The 19,740-nt window shown below is 35.6% G+C and overlaps 1 protein-coding gene across 2 annotated transcripts; it reads right to left on the bottom strand.

The window, feature by feature from the left end:
* Nucleotides 1-614: 614 nt before the first annotated feature.
* On the bottom strand, nt 615-18,073 carry tapt1a (transmembrane anterior posterior transformation 1a). 2 transcript variants are annotated; one of them, XM_056257246.1, is made up of 15 exons: nt 17,878-18,073; nt 16,156-16,304; nt 11,340-11,458; nt 9,984-10,016; nt 6,942-7,104; nt 6,564-6,699; nt 6,127-6,224; nt 5,922-5,991; nt 4,614-4,694; nt 4,286-4,395; nt 4,065-4,124; nt 3,865-3,933; nt 3,570-3,646; nt 2,424-2,587; nt 615-2,301 (listed from the first exon to the last, which is right to left on the bottom strand). In XM_056257246.1, the coding sequence occupies exons 1-15, from the start codon at nt 18,071-18,073 to the stop codon at nt 2,057-2,059; spliced, it is 1,770 nt and encodes a 589-aa protein (XP_056113221.1). In that variant the 3' UTR covers nt 615-2,056. The 2 variants fall into 2 exon arrangements, with proteins under 2 accessions (XP_056113221.1, XP_056113222.1); XM_056257247.1 differs by lacking the exon at nt 9,984-10,016 and having other exon boundaries at nt 17,878-17,982.
* Between the last annotated feature and the right edge of the window lie 1,667 nt (nt 18,074-19,740).

Below are 19,740 nucleotides of genomic sequence, written 5' to 3'. Positions count from 1 at the left end.
GTCCAGCAAAAAAACTCTCATTAACATACATACTTTGAGATAAAATACTACTAAGGATATCTATATTGATATACTTGATAGATACTCGAGAGTAAAGATACAAGAGGATTTCTTTATTCTAAAGCCAAATGGCCATACAGTTGTCTTAGAAACAACCTACTGCTCTACCTCCTCCACACTTACAGTGTGTCTAACGTCAAGTAGGTATCTGTAGGTCATGATGGAGAAGGACAGGAAGGTTTGTGGTGGGTGGTGTAAGGGAGGCGAACATTACCTCATGAACATAGAGATGCTGGCGGCGGCTGAGGGCGGATTTACTAGCTGTCCATCAGTCTGTGAAATCTGTAGGAGAGAAGGTCACAAAGTGGCAGATTACAGTCTCAGGCTGCCTGATACAGTTTAAACCAGAGCATAACATGGACTGACAAAACTAACTAAAAGGTGAATAAAAACGGTAAAATACTTACAAGATGATGGCCAAGAAAAATACACTTTTCCTAATAAATGTATATAAAATTTCACCTAAGACTACAAAACAATATGGACATAGTATTGGACACTGACAGCCAAACAAAAATTCAAGAGATGACTGTCAAAAAAACATAAGGCACAAATTGCAAAACAACTTTTATTTGCCATCCCAAAAATGGCATTACATAAAAATTTGAGTCGTCACCCTTTACGTATGAAACCACTTTTTAGCATTATGGTACATTTGAAAAACAATAAGGACAACAACCTGTGCAACCCTGTTCAGAATCTTTTCGAAATTCGTCTTCCAATTTTTACAATGATAACGGAACAAAATACAACATACTGAAATGAAAATGACGCACATTTCAAAACATAGCAGGAACACTTCTATTAAGTTATTAAAAAACAGTTTCAGTCAAAAGAGAATGACGGAATATCCATTCAAGTCACTTGGCTTTGGGCACGTCTGCACCACATGACTCTATACTGGAGGTAAATTCTAGACAGGCTGCACGGACTTAGATTGACATTCAACTTTTCTCATTGCTAAATCAACTTCTACGCAACATTATAAAATAGTATAAACATGTTATTGAACTATTAATTACTCTATAATAATTTACTTACATTTAAAACAACAAAATAATTATATCAAACAATATAGTCTCCCACTATGTGATTGGTCACAGATGAGTTGAATTTCAAAACACAATGTGCATTCAAAAAAACACTCCTATGTTACACTTCATATGAAACAATTATTTGCTCTTTCATAGCTGGTGTAAACAGGTCAATATTATACTCATAAACAAAACAAAAATACTCTGTACCGCTTAAGACAATATGGCAAATCAGTGCAAAGTTAAGTCTGCTGGGCTGGCACCTTGTATATTATACAGAGCTAAATTATCAAGCAGCCTGGCGTTAGGCTAGACAAACCTTCCCTTTCTTTTAAATAGACAATGAAAAAACACAGTAATGTATCTAACCAAATAACACCTTTACAACTTCTAAAAACAAATCTTTGGCAGACTGAACAAATCTAATGGCAGCATTATTGGCAAATCTGTTTAGCATAATATTCTAAGCCAAAAGTGTCAATATGTAGAAATGTATCTATTCATTTGAATCAGATGGGAATTAGTAAATAGTTTAAGTGTTCAAAAATAAATAATTTTGTAATTCATGTTTTTTAGTTTCTACTCAGACCAATTTTGAGTGGGAAGAGTCTAGTTTGTAAGACGTTCATGCCTCATTTATTGTTCAATGTGTTCTGTCTCGGATAAAAATCGAGACAAACATATCCTAGAGCAACATTTACTAGATTCTATTCCACGTGATATGCCAGCCTGCCGAGGGTGAACAGATTCTTGGTTTTGATTTGAAATGCTTTACGCACTCGATCTGATTCCTTTAGTAGATATTCCACAGGAATAGAAGCAGACTCATTTTTCAGTTAGAGATAAATAGTAGCAACCTTTGAAGAACTCACTCGAAAGCCCCTCGCAATTATGTCAGACTTATACTCCTGAGTCTCCTCAACTTAGTTCCTGAGCTGTTACTGTGGTGATGGGGTTAAAGTTCACCCGATTCGGTTGCCGCATATTGTGAAGCGGTCGATCTCCAACAGATCTTTATTTGTGGTTCTGTGTTTAAGTTCAGTAGATTGTTGTGTCTCGCTGCTGCTCTCCTCTGGTTTAGGGGGAGAATCTGGTGGCGGATCACTGGTCACCACAGTTACAGGGGGTGGAGCCGGGGGAAAAGGCTTCGCCCTGGGGGTCGGCTGTTTGGTGATGGAGGTGGAGGGCTGCTGAACCTCAGGTTCAGCTAAAAACAGAGGTAAAGAAACAAAGCAGAAAAGCAACATGATGCTTTAAAAACTCTCCACACAAAACATCCTGTGTTTAGAATGTCTGAACAATAACTTGAATAATCCAAACTGGTGTTACCTGAGGGTGGGGGAGATTTGGCAGGGTTGGCTTTCTTGGGAGTTTGCTTTGAGGTCTGAGCAGTCGGTCTTTCAAACAGCTTACCCTCCATGTTAGCTTCTTTCACATATCGACAGGACTTTCCCAGAATAATTATACTATTCAACACTTTCAGTGTTATCAATCTGCAGAATCAGACCAAACAAGTAAAAAGAGTAGAGCTAAAACCTACAACTTCAAGCTTGATTCAGGCAGGCTTCCCCCAAAATATTGCCAAAATGTTACAAACTACTCCACAGAACAATTAGCGAAAGTAGCAGGTCAGACTACATTACAGCTAACCTCACTACATTAAGAAATGTTTTAGTAAAACTTAAAATACACTGACGTGTACACAAAAGTTTGGGGTCGGTAAGATTTTTGTTATGCTTTTGAAGTCACCATGGCTACATTTATTTAATCAAAAAAATACAGTAAGAAGAGTCATTTGGTGAAATATTACAATTTAAAATAAATGTCTATTTTAATATATTTGAACAATTTATTCATGTGATGGCAGATCTGAATTTTCAGCATCATTACCCTAGTCTTCAGTGTCACATGATCCTTCAGAAATCACTCTAATATGCTGAATTGGTGCTCAAGAAAAAATTCTTATTTTTATCAATGTTGAAAACAGATGTGCTGCTTAATATGTTTTGTGATAGCCATGGTACTTTCCTGTTAAGATCCTTTGATGCATACTAGAAAGTTCAAAAGACCAGCATTTATTTGAAATGGAAATCTTTTGAAATGTTAGGATAGTATTTACTATAAATTATGATCAATTCAATGCATCCTGGCTGAATAAAAGTATTAATTTCTTCTTAAAAAGAAACACATTACTGGCCCCAAAATTTTAACAATAAAGTATAAAAAATACCCCTTCTTTCACTACATGATTTGAAAACTATACTGGCACAACCACCTCTACTGAGAAATGTAGTTTGTATTTGTATTTTTACTACTGCCCAAAACTGTTCTCAGAATCCGTTCACAGACTGTATATTAACACAGCAGGAAAACAAAACATTCAAACACTAGGTCTGTCGAGATTGGGTTGCACGGTGAGTTATGCAGTAAAAATGATAGATTATGTGATGCCTACAATTAGGTCATTGATTTTACCCAAGATAAAAGAGGAGCAGACAGACAGACGAGAGAGCGCCCTGGATCTTGACTGAGCTCATCACCACCCGAATCAACTAAAGGAGATGAAAACAAAACCGTATCCTCAGTATCAGTAATATATCATTTGTTGTTTAATGTGTCATTTTACAATTTGGAATAAGCATGTTGGTAATCTAACAGCATGATACTCTAATAACCATTACAAATACATAGTACACATTGTTTCAGAGAGTATTTTTTGGCAAAAAATTAAAATAACAGGAGTAGCTAAACAAGTGAAATATTTTCTCACCAGTACAGCAAGAGGCAAAGGAATGAAGCCCATCCTTCTCGCCACTGAATCGCTGTAGTCTGTGTAGGCCTGTCCGCGAATAAACCGCATTTGTATTCTATTATTTTCTAACTTTTTTTGCCATTTTATGCTGTTTACAGATACTAGTGCTGTCAGATTTCTTTTTCAAATAAAAAGTCAGACAATAAATGATCACTTACATTTTGTTGTCGACTGCTGACAAGTTCAAAGGCCAAGCTGGCTTTATATTCACTGTAGACCTAAAGAACATGATGGAAATTAAAAGTGAATATGCGTTGCCTGTGTTTGTGTATATTTTAGTGCAATTTATGGCCCTGTTTAGAATGGCACACTTGATATGTACTTGTGGTCTTGAGATCGATTATCGTTGAAAAACAAATGACAAATCTGTGGCTCTCACATCAGCTGTGATGTCATTGAATTTTGTGATGAAGGCATGCTTGACGATGTCAACCGCAATCTCAGACATGATGACCATGAAGACATCAGGAAGCAGAACCCAGAGGTGATCTGCAAGCAATATCAACACTATTAACAGATTAACCAAGCATTTTTGAAATAGTAGGTTAAGTAAGTATCACAGTCATTATGAATCTGCCTCATAAAGATGCCAAGGATCCAAAACCTTCATTCTGGCACTACAATAAACCAACTACTAGACTAAAAAGAAAATAGATTCTACTTAAAAAATGTCTGCCTTTTAAATCAAGACTAGTTTTAATCAAGACCTGAGTTCCATGAAAACTGCTCCATGTTTCTCAGGCACACGATGAGGAGCAATACGTAATTGGTGAACCGTTCCTTGATATCTGCAAGACAGAAATATAAACCCAACACATGAGCAACAATGTCTGCACATCTTATATATTATATTCTCAAAGCCACTCTCCTGCGAAATGTGAGGGGAAACCACGGTCAACAAATAAAGCTTTTAGATTGTAAGACTTCAAAGGATGGTAATCCGTACGACACATGCAGATTGTGTATGAACAGTAACTTGAGGATTTCTTCCATCACAAAGACTTAAATGGACGACCACAAGACTTAGTGGCCAATTGAAGGTGGAGAGAGAGTAAACAGCGGAAGGCAGAATAGGTGCTGATTACAGTATTCATAAAAGGATGGGCTCTGTAGGAAAGAGGACCTCAAACGCACCACAGCCTGTCAGCATCTCACAGAGCGTTATCAGAAAGCTCTTGTGTGCTTTGATTAGCATTTCAAAAAGATGCTATAATGTTTCTGAGTCAGCCCACACACAACTTCACCTGCTTGTCGATCAAAGAGTCTGTAAGTGATTATAATAATGTACAGCTTGGTAGTCATTTTGAATAACCAGAACTGAGGCACACTGCTGTCATATTTCCTGACTGTATAATCTACATTAAAATGTGTTGCACAAATAAAAAGGGTTTGCATGGTTATAACAAAGTATTCTTTGCAGCAACTTAAATAGTATGGCACATGGACATAAAAATCACAGAGTACCAGGACTTACACTAATATTCATCAGTTTGGGGTTGGTCAAATTTGAATGTTTTTGAAATTAGTCTCTTATGCTCACCAAGGCTGCATTTATTTGATCAAAAATACAGTAAAAACAGAAATATTTTTACAATTTAAAATAACTTTTCTATTTGAATACATTTTAAAATGTAATTTATTCCTGTGATGGCAAAGCTGAACTTTCAGCAGCCATTACGCCAGTAATCATTTTCATATCAAATCATTCTAATAGGCTGATTTGGTGCTCAAGAAACATTTCTTCTTATAATCTATATTGAAAATAGTTGTGCTGCTTAATATTTTTGTGGAAACTGTGACACATTTGTTTTTCTATGATAGAATAGAATGTTAAAAAAAACAACATTTATTCAAAATGGAAAATGTTTGTAGCATTATTAATGTCTTTACTGTCACATTTGATTAACTTGATGCACCCTTTGATACTCTTATTAATCAAGGGTGCATTAAGTTGATGAAAAGCAACAGTGTATATACATTTACATATCCCAATATAACTTGGTTTTAAGACTCACCGCTGTTAGACATCTGAAAGAGGTTGTTCTTCTCAAACTTCTTAAACACACTTCCCTTGATTTCCACAAACTGAAACATGAACACATGCCTGTAAAAACCATGTTTACAAAATTCTAAATGTATATAGTGACACAATCGTTCTTGAACTAAGATTTGAAGATTCTGCCATTTGCAGAATGAGTTTGTGTGTGTGTGTACACTTACGTTGTTAGACATCATAATTGTGAGCAGAGATTTATTATGTGAGTTGAAGGCCACATTTAAAGTAGAGGCCTGGACCATGATGAGGATGGCATGCAGAACTGAGACAAATATTCACTGAGGAAAACAATTATATTGAACTACTTTTGTCATGGATATTATGTTATGGTGCTACAAGTTGCAGTAATCAGATTCAACAGAATATTATTTATATCAGAATCTTGAAAGTTCAGGCAGGAAATTCTGTTTTGATAAGAAATATGAGCAGGGTTTGTGGAAATCACTAAATTACAATTACACCACACCTCTTTCAACATTAATATAGAATTAAAGAATAATGATACCTACACTAAATTATGACACATTTGATCAAATGGGTTCTAATTTGCATTATCAAAATTGTCTCAAGTATCCTAAACACTGTAGACTGAAAAGGATACAGACATAGAAGACAGCCATGAAAAAATGAGGGATGACTCCAATGTGGGCTCTCTTCCGTGACTTTGGCTCAGTGGCCGTCCAGTAGAGAGCGTCCAGAATGTCTTGCCCAAAAGAAGAGAATAGACGGTCTGCCACCTGAGAGATGAAATAACACAGATATTTAAAGAATAGTTCACTCAAAAATGAAAATGTGATTAATTACAGACCCTGATGTTGTTCCAAAGCTGTATGCTGCTTTTTATTATATAAATAAATGCTGCGAGAAAATGTGTTCATGTGTTCAGAATACAGGTTTGAAACAAACCAAGTGTGGATAGAGTTTTCATTTTTGGGTGAATAATTTCTTAATAACATGATCCAAAAGAGCAGCTCGATACCTCCAGCATGTTGTAGATGATGTAGAGTTTGATGACCGACTGGCCACGGATCAGGTGGTACATCATAGCATAGTCGACATAGTGCATCATGGAGTAACAGAGCACCATGATTAAACCTTTCAGCAGGTCACACACCTGAGCCGGCTGCAGGAACCGAGAGCCACTGGTAAAAACAAACACACACAGCAGAAGTGTATTAAACAGGCCTGGGAGTCAGAACAAACTGCAGAGAAAGCTTACTGAATACATTCATTATAAATAAACCTTATGAGTTTACAAAATGAGGCCATGAAGAAAAGCTTTGGCTTTCTTTCAAACTAGAGAAACACACAGATGGGCATTTCTTCAACTACAGTCCAGGGACTAACTAACACACTTGAATGCCACATCAAAATTATTTGCATTATAATGTCCAAGACTTAAATCATTAAATATGAAAACCTATTTGAATTTTTACAACGATAATGATTCGAACACATGAAATATTAAACGATCAGTGTGTGAAAAGGATTTACATGATTGTTTTTCTGTGCATCTTGAAAACAAACTAGCAGAGTGTGAAAAGTGTGTTTAAAGTGAGTTAATAAACAACAACACAAGGTCAAAAGTGGTAGTAGTTGGAGAAACACCCAGATGGAGAAAAACAGCAAGGAACAACTCAAAACCCATGCAGATGTCTGATGTATGGTCCTCATGTACAGACAATGAGAGTTTAGCACTGACGTCTACCACAGCCTGCTTAGTTCACAGTTAAGACACTTTCAGCAGTAGACAAATGAACAGAAGGTTTCAGATTTATTTGAGGAGCAGAGCTGCGATTTAGAGGTGTGCAAAGATCCTGCACCCAGGGTGTGGGAAGGAGAATAAAAAAGGAAAAACTCGACACGTTTCATTTTTACTTGAGGCATCACACTCCCACTCACGAGGGCAAATCTACATAAACATCCTCAGGAAAACGGCAAGACTGAGAACCAGCAACAGAAAGCTAAGGAATATATACATGTTTTTAATAGAAGTCCCTTATGCTCACCAAGGCAGGATTTATTTGATCAAAATGAAATATTATTACAATTTAAAAGGACTATTTTCTATTTTAATATATTTTATAATGTACGTAATGTATTCCTGAGACGGCAAAGCTGAATTTTGAGCATAATTACTGCAGTCTTCAGTGTTACATGATCCTTCAGAAATCATTCTAATATCATAGGAAAAACTTCATATTATTAATGTTAAAAATAGTTGTGGCTTAATATTGTTGTGAAAACAGTGATACAGTACATATTTTTCAGGTTTCTTTGATAAATATATAAAGAACAGCATTTATTAGAAATAGAAATATTTTGTAACATCTTTACTGTCACTTCTGTTTAAAGTCCCCCTGTGGTGAAAATCAAGCTTTTAATGTTGTTTATGTCTATGTGGTATTTTTAATATGCTTTAAAACAAACCATGTGCAAATTCATAAGTCAACACCATTACATACTGAGTATTTTCTCCTTAAAACTGCAGTGAACCAAAGACAGTTTAAAAAACACGATTTGTAATCACTGGTGTTTCTGATGTCACAAACTACCTTGTAACCAATCACGTCAATGAGTGGATCTCTGAACTGGTGTGAGTGAGTGGAGGCGGGGGTAATTTGTAAATTTATTGAACAATGTATACTAATTGAGGCAAGGGTTTAGAGTTACATTCAAACTATTTTAAAGAATGAAGATTTTTTTTCCAAGGAAAAAACTTTTAAATATGTCATTTTGGTGATCAAAGATGAGTTTTAAGGGATACAATTATTGACTACAGAGGGACTTTAAAGCATCCTTGTTAAATATTAGTGTTATTTATTTTTATGTATATATATATATATATATATATATATATATATATTTAAATGACAGAGCAGAATTTGTTTACTTTCTGAGTATAACTGTGAAGCTCAAATACTACATTACCAAAATACATCAGATAAACTATATTTGGCACTACAATAAAAATATAATGAAATAGCTGCACAAATAAACTTCTTCATTTCTTTAAAATATTTACATTTTTACATAAGAAACTCATAGAAAAGTACTCAAGATGACAGCTGGGATATGAAATCTGTCTCTATGTAAGCAAAGACTGCGCACATACTGATATTAGCCTTTTATCTGCGAGAGCTTCTGCTTGTGCTAAAGTGCCAGGCTTAAGTGTAAGAAGGCGTTTCTATCCTAGAATAATGTTGAGGTTATGAGAATTTTAATGTTGAATGGTTTTAATTCTGCAAATGAACAGTAACATCTCAAAGGCTACTGAAAGGTCTCTCTCATCCATTGTGAAGGAATTTGTAAATTTAATCTTACCAAAACAGGAGTGTGACTGGTAAGCTCTTCAATTACATTTAAATAGAAATATTTTTTAACAATCTCCTGATGCTGGAGATATGACCGGGAGGTATTAATAAAATTAAAAAAAGTGTAGCTATGGATCTGAGGATCCAGTTAAACCTCTTTGCTGTTTGATAAAGCAAAGGGAAAAGCTGCTATGACTCGAGAGATCGTCACCAAATGCACCAGAGAGAGAAAAAAAACACATTTTAACAGTATAAACCAGCCTATAGTGGATTGCTGATCTTAAGTTAGTCTAGCTTGTTGGTTATGGCAGGTGGCTAGACAACAAGATATACCAGCTTAAACTAAATTTACCAAACTATATTTTTTCTTTCAGCAGGATGGCATATAATGTAGCACTTCAATGTCATACAGGTGCCAGACACACACTCAAGTCACACTCTACAGAAATGAAACACAAACACTGCCAGACAAGACACTTAACAGTTCAAAATTCAACCACTTCACTTGCCAGCAGCTGACATTTAAAATTAAAATGACTGCACCGTCATATGGTAAGCTAAACCATTCAATGAAGAGAGTTATCATGGGCAGTGACATATACACCCTACCAGGCTGGCAAATGCTACAGTGACATGCTCGTTATATAAAATATATGGATCAAACAGAATGAAGAATGGGTCACAGTCAGTGAAGGCAGGCGTCCTACCTGCTCCGTCTGCAATAAGGGCAAACGTTAGCGCTGAAGGGAGGAGGGAGAGGCACACATTAGGCACTTTACTGCACTCTGATATGAGGAAATGTCAATACACAATTGTTCATTATGAACATGGCATAATCAAAGCACAATGAGAAGAGAGCAAGATTTGGGGCTTCATTTATAAAATGTTGGGAAGAAACTGTCCTACACTTCATCTTACGATCATTCCTCCAATGTGCGTACATGTGATTCAGAGAACGAACGTACGCAAAAAAAAACGTGTCACAATCTGATTCTGAAATTATTCACAATGCATCTACAACTTTTATGTGCAGTCGCAAATCTTTTCCAAGTAAAGGTGGGTCAATGCTAAATACACTAATTTCTTGAGTCTTGTGGTTTGAAGACACTTGGCTTCACTGCATTTTACTGTCCTTTATGATTGTTGTTTGTCAGATTGTAAAATGTGACACTCCCTAATTTACCTGTGAAATTGAAATGCTAATGTTGGCAATGTTTTTCCACAGACGAAACTCTAGCTTAAAAGGTTATAAAGATGTGCATATGGGTAATAACTTGTGGCGAGAGATGTGCATGCGTACACGTCAAATGGAGTATACCGTGAAAGGATATGTGTACAACTGTACACTTTGGGCTATATATAAAAAAGTATACTTTGATACATATTACTACTTTAAGCTACTAAAATGCACCTTTAGGGGTAGGCAAGGAACAAAGTTGTAATTTTAAGGGTACTGCCCCATTGACAAGCTATTTTAGCACATTTTTTTGACAGTGTACTGTTCAAAAGTTTGGGGTAATTTTTTTTTCTTTTTTTTTCTCACTTTTATTCAGCAAGGAAGCATTCAAATGATCAAAAGTGACAGTTTATAAGACATTTATAATGTTACAAAAGATTTCCTGCTGTTCGTTTGAACTTTCTATTAATCAAAGAACCCTTAAAAAGTATCAGAGTTTCCACAAAAATATTATGCAGCACAACAATGTTTTCAACATTGATAATAATAATGTTTCTTGAGCACCAAATCAGCATATTATAAAGATTTCTGAAGGATCATGTGACACTGAAGCCTGGAGTAATGATGCTAAAAATTCAGCTTTGCATCACGAGAATAAATTACATTTTTTCTATATATATTTAAATATAAAAGAGTTATTTTAAATTGTAATACTATTTTACTGTATGTTTGATCATATAAATGCAGCCTTGGTGAGCATAAGACTTTCAAAACCATTAAAAAATCTTACCAACCTCACACTTTTAATGGCAGTATATCTTTTTGAAGATAAATGAGTTTTGTGTGTGTGTGTGTGTGTGTGTGTGTGTGTGTGTGTGTGTGTTACCCAAGGCCGCAGCAGGGTATCGTTAACACCCTCAGGAAGGCCAGTAGAGTTCTCAGGGGCAGCAGAGTGAACACGTACAGAAAGGCATCCAGACACAGGCAGACCCCGAAGATCATCAACTGTAGGAAGACACAAACCGTGCTGTTAGCATATGCGCTCACATTATGCGATATGCAAACCAGAAATCCATTTGTTTAGTCGCATTCAGTCATGTTATACAGAAACCACACTGACATCATACTAAGAAACCCCTCGGCCCTGAATCCTGATGCTTTACATGCTTGAGCGCACTGAGGCGTGTAATGTGTTGAAGGAGGCTTTGAATATGTCTGCCAGCACTCCGTAACCTTAAAATATTTTTCATCTTCAGAAGGCACTCCTTCGTTCGGAGAAAGACCATTAAGAACAAATTAAAACGTTAACATACACCACAAGCAACTGGCTCTTTAACCCCTTAACTGTCACCGTCCCACAGGTGGGACGTTTGCCATTATATTTTTAAAACAATAATATCTTAGTTAAAACCTTAAGTAATATTGACAAACTATATATCATTTGAAAGCTTACAATCTCTAGTTTCCATATTTGGTGATTGATTTTCAAAATAAATTACAGAGGAGCCGTAATTTATCAATTTGCAACAATAATATTTTCATACTCCTAGGCGTGTTCAGACCTTTATTTTGAAATAGCAATGAACATGAAAAATCATAAAAAAATAGTAGAAACCTAGTTTGTTTTCATGCCAAGAGTTCAAAAGATAGCATCCATTCAATTATTTTAGAAAAAAAGGTCTGAAAATGTTTTAAATATAAAGAAAAAAATAATAAATTCACCATTTGTGATGTGGCAGCGAGCTATGACGCACATGCGTGTTCTTTGTATGTGTTTATTAGAGGTTGAATTCATATCAAAATCTGCCAAACTTTCCCATACTACTTCTGAATAGGATCTCTACTTCATAAATTGTATGAAAATTGTGGAAATAATGGTTCATATCACTCAAAACACATTTGGAAATGGAGGCGCCCTTATATGGGCAGTAATGGAGTCTGGTTGTGACCTAGTGAAAAAGTTTGGTACTGCGCCCAAACAAAATCTTACTGAAAGCTCATTTTTTGAGATATCAACCTAAAATTTGAAACACAACTTGTTCAGATTTTTGGCTTTGATTTTTCTGCAGTTTTAGAGTAGCCCAGGTTTTGAAAATATATATTTTATATAAAATATGAATAATTAATTTTTTTACATTGTACATTTCCATAAACTCAAACTTCTATAACTTTTTTTCTGTTTCACTTTCTTAATTTATTTCACTTCTACATAAATCTGCCAAATGTCTTCTTTAAAACAAGACCAATCTTACGTCTATATTCCAAAGCATTCTTGAATTACAACCATTTATGTTCGAAATGTGCATTTTCATGTCAATTAAAAAAAGGGGGGTGACAGTTAACAGGTTAAAGTCTGAGTGAGAATCCTGAGGGACAGTTTTTACCAGCAACTATAAAATAAGGAGTGCTTGTTGGGAGATGAACACAGACCACTAGAACCCTCTCAAAAAAGTACAACGAAAATAAAAGGCCAATACTTTTACAGACCTCTAAAAAAAAACTAAAATATTTTTATTTATATATATTTTGCAATAATACCGTGAACTATACAGTTATGTAGCTCGGTAATCACTACAAATTTATAAACAAACAAATATGTAAAAGAAAGTACACCAAACAAAGTTTTCCAGAAAAAAAATGTTAATTACATTTTGTGCAAAGTGACAGTAACAACATTTATAATGTTACCAAAGATTTCAATTTTTTTTAATCTTTCTATTTATTATAATCCTAAAGGTGATGATACACAGGGCAACTTTTTGAGCAATGTTGCTGGGCAATCTTGCCGAGCGATTGTTGCTTGGGCACTTTCCCATTGAAAATGGGCAATACATTTCTATCTGGATACTTTAGGTCGGTCGTGGGCCCTGTGTCTCATCTGGTTGCCAGTTGACGGCAACATTGCCCAGCAACATTGCTCAAAAAGTTGCCCTGTGTATCATCACCTTAAGAATCCTAAAAAAACAAATGTATCAGAAAATATATTAAGCAGCACAAATGTTTTCAACATTGATAATAATGAGATTTCTTGAGCACCAAATCAGCATATTAGAATGATTTCTGAAAGATCATGTGGCACTGAAGACTGGCGTAATGATGCTGAAAATTCAGCTTTGCCATTGCAGGAGTTGTAAAATATTTCACAATTTTACTTTTTTTTACTGTATTTATGACCAAATAAATGCAGTCTTGGTGAGCGTAGGACACTTTTTACAAAAACATTTAAAAATCTTATTTAGTGTTGGAATGGTAGTGTAAATATATGACACATTTTTGACAAAACTCTTTAATACAATCTCGAAATCCACTGTTTAAGTTTGCAAAGCATAAAAACATAGGCCACGACTTTGGCCTCAATAAACTCCTAATTACTGCTTATTAATAGTTAGTAAGGTAGTTGTTAAGTTTATGGTATTGGGTAAGATTAAGGGATGTAGAATATGGTCATGCAGAATAAGGCCAATATCCCAGTAATATGCATGCTCATAAGCAACTAGGTAATAGTGAGAATTGGACCCTAAACTAAAGTGTTACCAAACATGTTGGGTGGCAACTATAGTGGCAACAACTATAGTGAACAAAATACTGGTCAATATAGTCAAGTGCCAGTTTCATCAACCAGGGCCCATCAGCCATCTTTATAGTTGAGCCCTGCGAGATGAAGGAAGCATGAGCCTTACCTGCTCAGAGAAAACACACTGGCAGAAAGCGATCATTCTGAATGAAGGTGGATATCTATTACGAAGCTCATCATTGACTGAGTGGATGTTAGTTCCAGAAAAGCATGTAAAATCGTGGCACGCGGGAAGCAGCAAAGCTGGTTTTGGGTTGTATTGTCTTCAGTCTGTCTGTACTGACCAGGAATCAGTAGTTCCAGATCTAGCCTCTCATCTGTGCACTGGAAACATAATGAACAAACTGTTCCCAGGTGAGCACTTGAGTGTCGTCTCACTGGTGTTTGGAGAGTTTGCTGAGCTCTTTCTAGGGTTTGAGGGGCGGAGCGACTTCAGGGTCACAGAGCCGTCTTTGTGTGCACATACCTCTGTCAACATATCACACAAACCTGAGTAGTGCGAGTGTGATCCTGAGGTCTTGAGGTGAATGGAAAAATGCTATGAGAAAATATGAAATCTGACTATATGAATCATTACATATTTGACCATCCTTCAATAACTCAATATCTGTTTTCAATAGCTCAATATCTCCATCTGGTGGCAATAAACACTTTTATTGTGTTTATTAAAGGCACACTGTGGAACTTTTCAACCTTTATAATATATTACCAAAACCCATTGAGATGGTACATCGACTTACAATAGGTTGAATGACACGTCTGCCGAAGCCTGAAGGTGTCTGTATCGCTTTTACTAGCACTATGTAACTTCGGGTTTCGGGTAGGAACCCGAGCACAAAAAGAACTACAAAATTCGACCGCTTTACGGCATACGTCACTTCCCCCACCACCCCAACTTCCTCATATTCTAACGTGAGAGCTCAACTCGCGTTTGATTGCCGGCGTCTGTATGTTGTCATCATGACTGAATCAACAGCTACTCGGAAGAAAGCGAAGAAAGCAAAGATTTTGTCAGAGGAGACCAAAAAAAGAAAAAGGGAGAGTTTAAAATAAACATCGGCATAAAAGTGTATATATAATGTAATATTTACTGCGAATTCGTGTAACAAAACTGATATAAGTCACAACATACTGCCGTATACAAATGTAAATGGTTTTTTTTTTCCTTTCAGCTCATATATGTTTGTATTTGTGTAAAAGGAAAAACAAACTGAAGACTACAAAAACGGAAATATGTAGTGAGTTATATCAGTTTTGTTACACGATTTCCCGACTACTCGATTTCATCTCCAACCCATTGCAAAGAGATCCTGAAGACGTTAATTGTTTGCTTCAGGTGTGTTTGATTAGGGTTGGAGATGAACTGTGCAGGACAGACGATCGGCAGGAGCAGGATTGGGCAACCCTTGTCAATGCGACTTACCTCAGACATTGTTTTCTGCGTATGCTACTTTTATTCAATTTGTTTTCTTTATAGGATTTATATTATTAATCTTATATTTATATTATTATTTTGGTCAGTAGTGAATCGATTAACTTTCTCCAACATACAAATCAAATGCCGTCTGCACACACATAAAGACACGGGAGGTTGACCGGTTGACTGTTTGTTGACTTTTGCGACAATGCTGCGGTGCTTGTGGCCTCTAGGGGCACTAGACGTGAAAATTACAGGTCGAGCGCACCCTAGTGGCCAAAAATTCCACAGTGTGCCTTTAAGAAAAGGTGAAAAATAAAGGAAAAGGATCTTCAGAAAATGTGGACTAAACCGCTCAATTCATACGGATTAGTTTTACAATCTCTTTATGAACTTTTTGAAGCGTCAAAGATATAATAAATAATATCTTCATTTGTGTTCCGAAATGAACGAAAGTCTTACGGGTTTGGAACGACGCGAGTGTGAGTAAATGACGACAGAATTTTCATTTTTGGGTGAACAAACCCTTTAAATATTTGGAAAAGTATCCATGCATGAAATACATGTGTTGTATTGTATTTGTATTTGAAAATGCAGCAATTTGTCCTCTGATTTACTCAATTCACATGGGTCACACTTCAGAATCGTTACCATGCTGAGGTGTTCCTTTAGGTTACACCTCAAAAGAAAGCAAAGAATTGTGGGACCCACCCTCTCCAGCTCTCTGGGGATCCTCATGCAGGTGTACACCCTTTCCCTCCGCTCCGTGTACTTGGCCTCGTTGTGCTCCAGGAAGTAGCCCCTGGTCAGCTCGGCACACATGAACCTCAACAGAGACGGCTCGTCAGAGTCATCCAGGTCTATGGGGTACAGACGAAATAACGGGTTCAATGCTATTAAATTAAAGGCTTAACATTTAAAATGGTGATCAACATAGAATAATTTCTACAAAAAATTGCTAAATTACAAACATAACATATGCATAATAGATAAAATAATTATTTCTATGAACTGGAAAGTGAAAAAAAAGAAAAAAATCAAGCATGCGAGTGGTGAGAAAAAAAATAGTGATAGCAAGGCTAACTATTCAGACAGTTTGACATTTTCGGCATCTGAAAAGTGCAAAGTCTGACGACAGCCTTCTCAACAGATAATAGACATTCTTTTAGGCTATATCTATTTAGTAATGTCACTGCTCATGTTAACTTAAAATACAAGCTTATTTAACTTGGATATACAAGAAAAAACATTATTTGTATATTTGTATACATTATTTGTAACTTATTGTATTATTTTGATTGGTGAAAGCGCACACAACATTTTTCCCCCCTCATAAGTTCAAGTCCCGAAGCTGGTTGCCTCAAGTTTTTGAGTTCTCATATATAGCCTATATATATATATTTTTTTTTTTTGGTAACACTTTCCAATAAGGTTCATTAGTTAACTACATTAATTAGCATGAACTAATAATGAACTGCACTTATTCATTTATTAATCTTTGTTAATGTTAATTTAAACATTTAATAATACATTATTAAAATCTTGTTAACATTAGTTAATGCACTGTGAACTAACATGAACAAACAATGAATGACTATTTTTATTAACTAACATTACCAAAGATTAACAAATACAGTAACAAATGTATTGCTCATGGTTAGTTCATTTGAGGTAATACATTAATGATTTTTTACTGTGTATTAGGCCTATCTTCTCTTTAACTATCTGGCTGTTGAAAAAAACAAATTGTGGATCGTTGACGATGAGTTTGCACCCCTGATATTTCCTGCAACATTAGGCTACATGCTGCATTTGAAAAGTAACTAGTTGCAAGCAATCCAATGATTTAAGTTGTAACATCAGATACTTGTAAATATATTTGGGGGGAATGATTTTAGGATGCCCAAAATCACAATAAAAACAACGGGCATTCATGTATACCCCTAGATAGATGAAAAATAAATAAAAATTCCAATTTGTTCACTTATTGCAGTACTTTCTGTAGCGAATACATCCATAGGGCACAGCTAGAGGACACCCTCGGTCAGCTTTTAAGTGCACATTTCTCTCTGGAACTGTTCCGAACACGACTTTGGAACAGAACCAGACCGGCTGTTTAAGAGAAATTATTCAAAGACCTCAAATTACCCACTCAGGCTTCCCATGAGCACTTTAGACAAGACACAGAGACTAGAAACGTTGATATCTGAATGAATGCAACAACATCTGCGTTCTGTAAACATTAAATTAACACAATTTAGAACTGGTTTCAATGACTGCTTATTAAGAAATATTCACCTAAACATCATTGTAAACACTTTAGATGTGGCCACATTAAAATACTTTTACATCCATTGAATTAGGAAAAGCAGGTAAACTAATGCCACGTTGGAAGCAAAAGGCGAAGGTCAGTTGTCAGATGCTCAAGCTCACCTGAGTGCTCGTGCTGCTCGTCTTTAACGGCGGGTTTCTCGTAAAATCCGAGAGTTTCCGTCATTTTCGCTGCCGACCCAGATACGTTTGTCTTCCTCGATATCGCTGCAGCACCCCAGGAACATTTGACCCTTTCGTGATCGTCATTTTCAGAATCTTTTTCGTCTGACGTCCCGATACCCAGCGAATCCGCCATCTTCGCTGTGGCGTCATCACACATTGTGCACGTGATATTGATAAACAGTGCAAAATTGTGATCAAATAAAAGTATGCCAAATAAGCACGTTATAGAAATATCACAGAAGTTGTAATATAAATTATAGTACATAAATAAGTTATATATACTTACCTCTGAGTAGTTTTTACCCCAAAATAAATGTAATTTATTCACTGAAAATGGATAAATTTATAAATTGAAATGTATACATATTTTTAAAACATTTATAATTATACAAAATAATACAAGCAGGAATATAATGCATTTTTAAGGCGAGACACTACAGGTGAATAGGGTAAAATTTTTTAAATAATAGATATCACCATGAAACTTTTTCAGTTGATTATTTACACAAGTATATAAAAAAATGTATTACAAGTTTTTGAAATTTGTATGTTTAATTATGCAAATTAGTAATTATCTCATTAAATATGCATCATTTTGCATATATTTTCGGTAGATAGATCTGAACATGTGATAAAGCCAGGCGCAAAATTATTTTTTCATTTTGTTTAAAAAAATAATTTCAGAGGGATTTCAGGATATATGCTTTCATTACCTAATATACTGTCCATAGCCTTAAAATATCAATTCTTGACATATTTTTTTATTATTAAAATGTCACATAAATCAGGCCAGGAATGATTTATAAACAAATCCCTCTGAAAATATCTTCAGAATACTGCTAAGTGTATAACTGGAAAGTTTGGTGTACATAGGTGCTACACAGGCTGAGATGTTTCTACTGGAGAATGACAAAAAACTCATTTTGAGAAAACAGCATTTAAAGATTTGTAATGTAAAAATTAATACTTTTTTTAGTGACAACAACTATTTACAGACACAATATATTATCAAATCATTAGCAACAACAATACAAACCACCTAAATCACATTACAACTTGCTTATAACACAGCATTTATGGCCTTCAACTGAACAGAAAAAGTGTCAAAAACACACATCTAAATGTCAGAGCACGTCACGTGATGTATCTGAACGAATCACGTTGTCAGAAATTGACATCAGCCAATGAGATTTCGGTTTTAGAGTTAAATGCCCATTGTACTTTCACGATTGGTGGCTGATAAAAAAGAAATGACCATATTTGGATCCGACAACATTGTGCAAGAGATAGAGCTTTCCAACGGTGTATGTGATGACAGACGCAAACAGACAAAGTGTAGTAAAATAAAGACCTAAATGTGTATTTTTGGAAATTTTTTCACCACAAGTCTGAAAGAAGACATGTTATTGAAGACAAATAGCTCAAAATCTCAAAATTGACCAGTGAAAAAAAAAACGATGTTTTTGCCTGCCTTAAGTAAAAATCTTTTACTGAGTGCTTAGTGTGTGAGATCATATTGAACACAGGGTGGCGCTATTGGGACTTTCTTGAGACTCTACAAGAGTCAGACTCAGAATGAATTCAATCCAGAACGGTGGATTTATTTACCTGGCTGTTGTCAAAACTGAACTCAGGAAGATTAAACTTAAGTACTTCGACGAGAAATCTGCAGCGGTATTCCATAAGTCAGGTCAGACACAGACACACACAGACAGACAGACACAGACTACTGGAAGTGTGGGACAAAGTAAACCCCGAGTAAGAGGGGGCAGAAATATTGATGCAAAAAGTTTTGTAAGC

The sequence above is a fragment of the Rhinichthys klamathensis genome, unplaced genomic scaffold (genome assembly GCF_029890125.1).
Source record: "Rhinichthys klamathensis goyatoka isolate OS25496 unplaced genomic scaffold, OSU_Roscu_1.1 h1tg000136l_1, whole genome shotgun sequence".
NCBI classification, from domain to species: Eukaryota; Metazoa; Chordata; class Actinopteri; order Cypriniformes; family Leuciscidae; genus Rhinichthys; species Rhinichthys klamathensis.
Note: the sequence above shows the minus strand (reverse complement) of the source record. Positions and strands in the feature narration are given on the sequence as shown.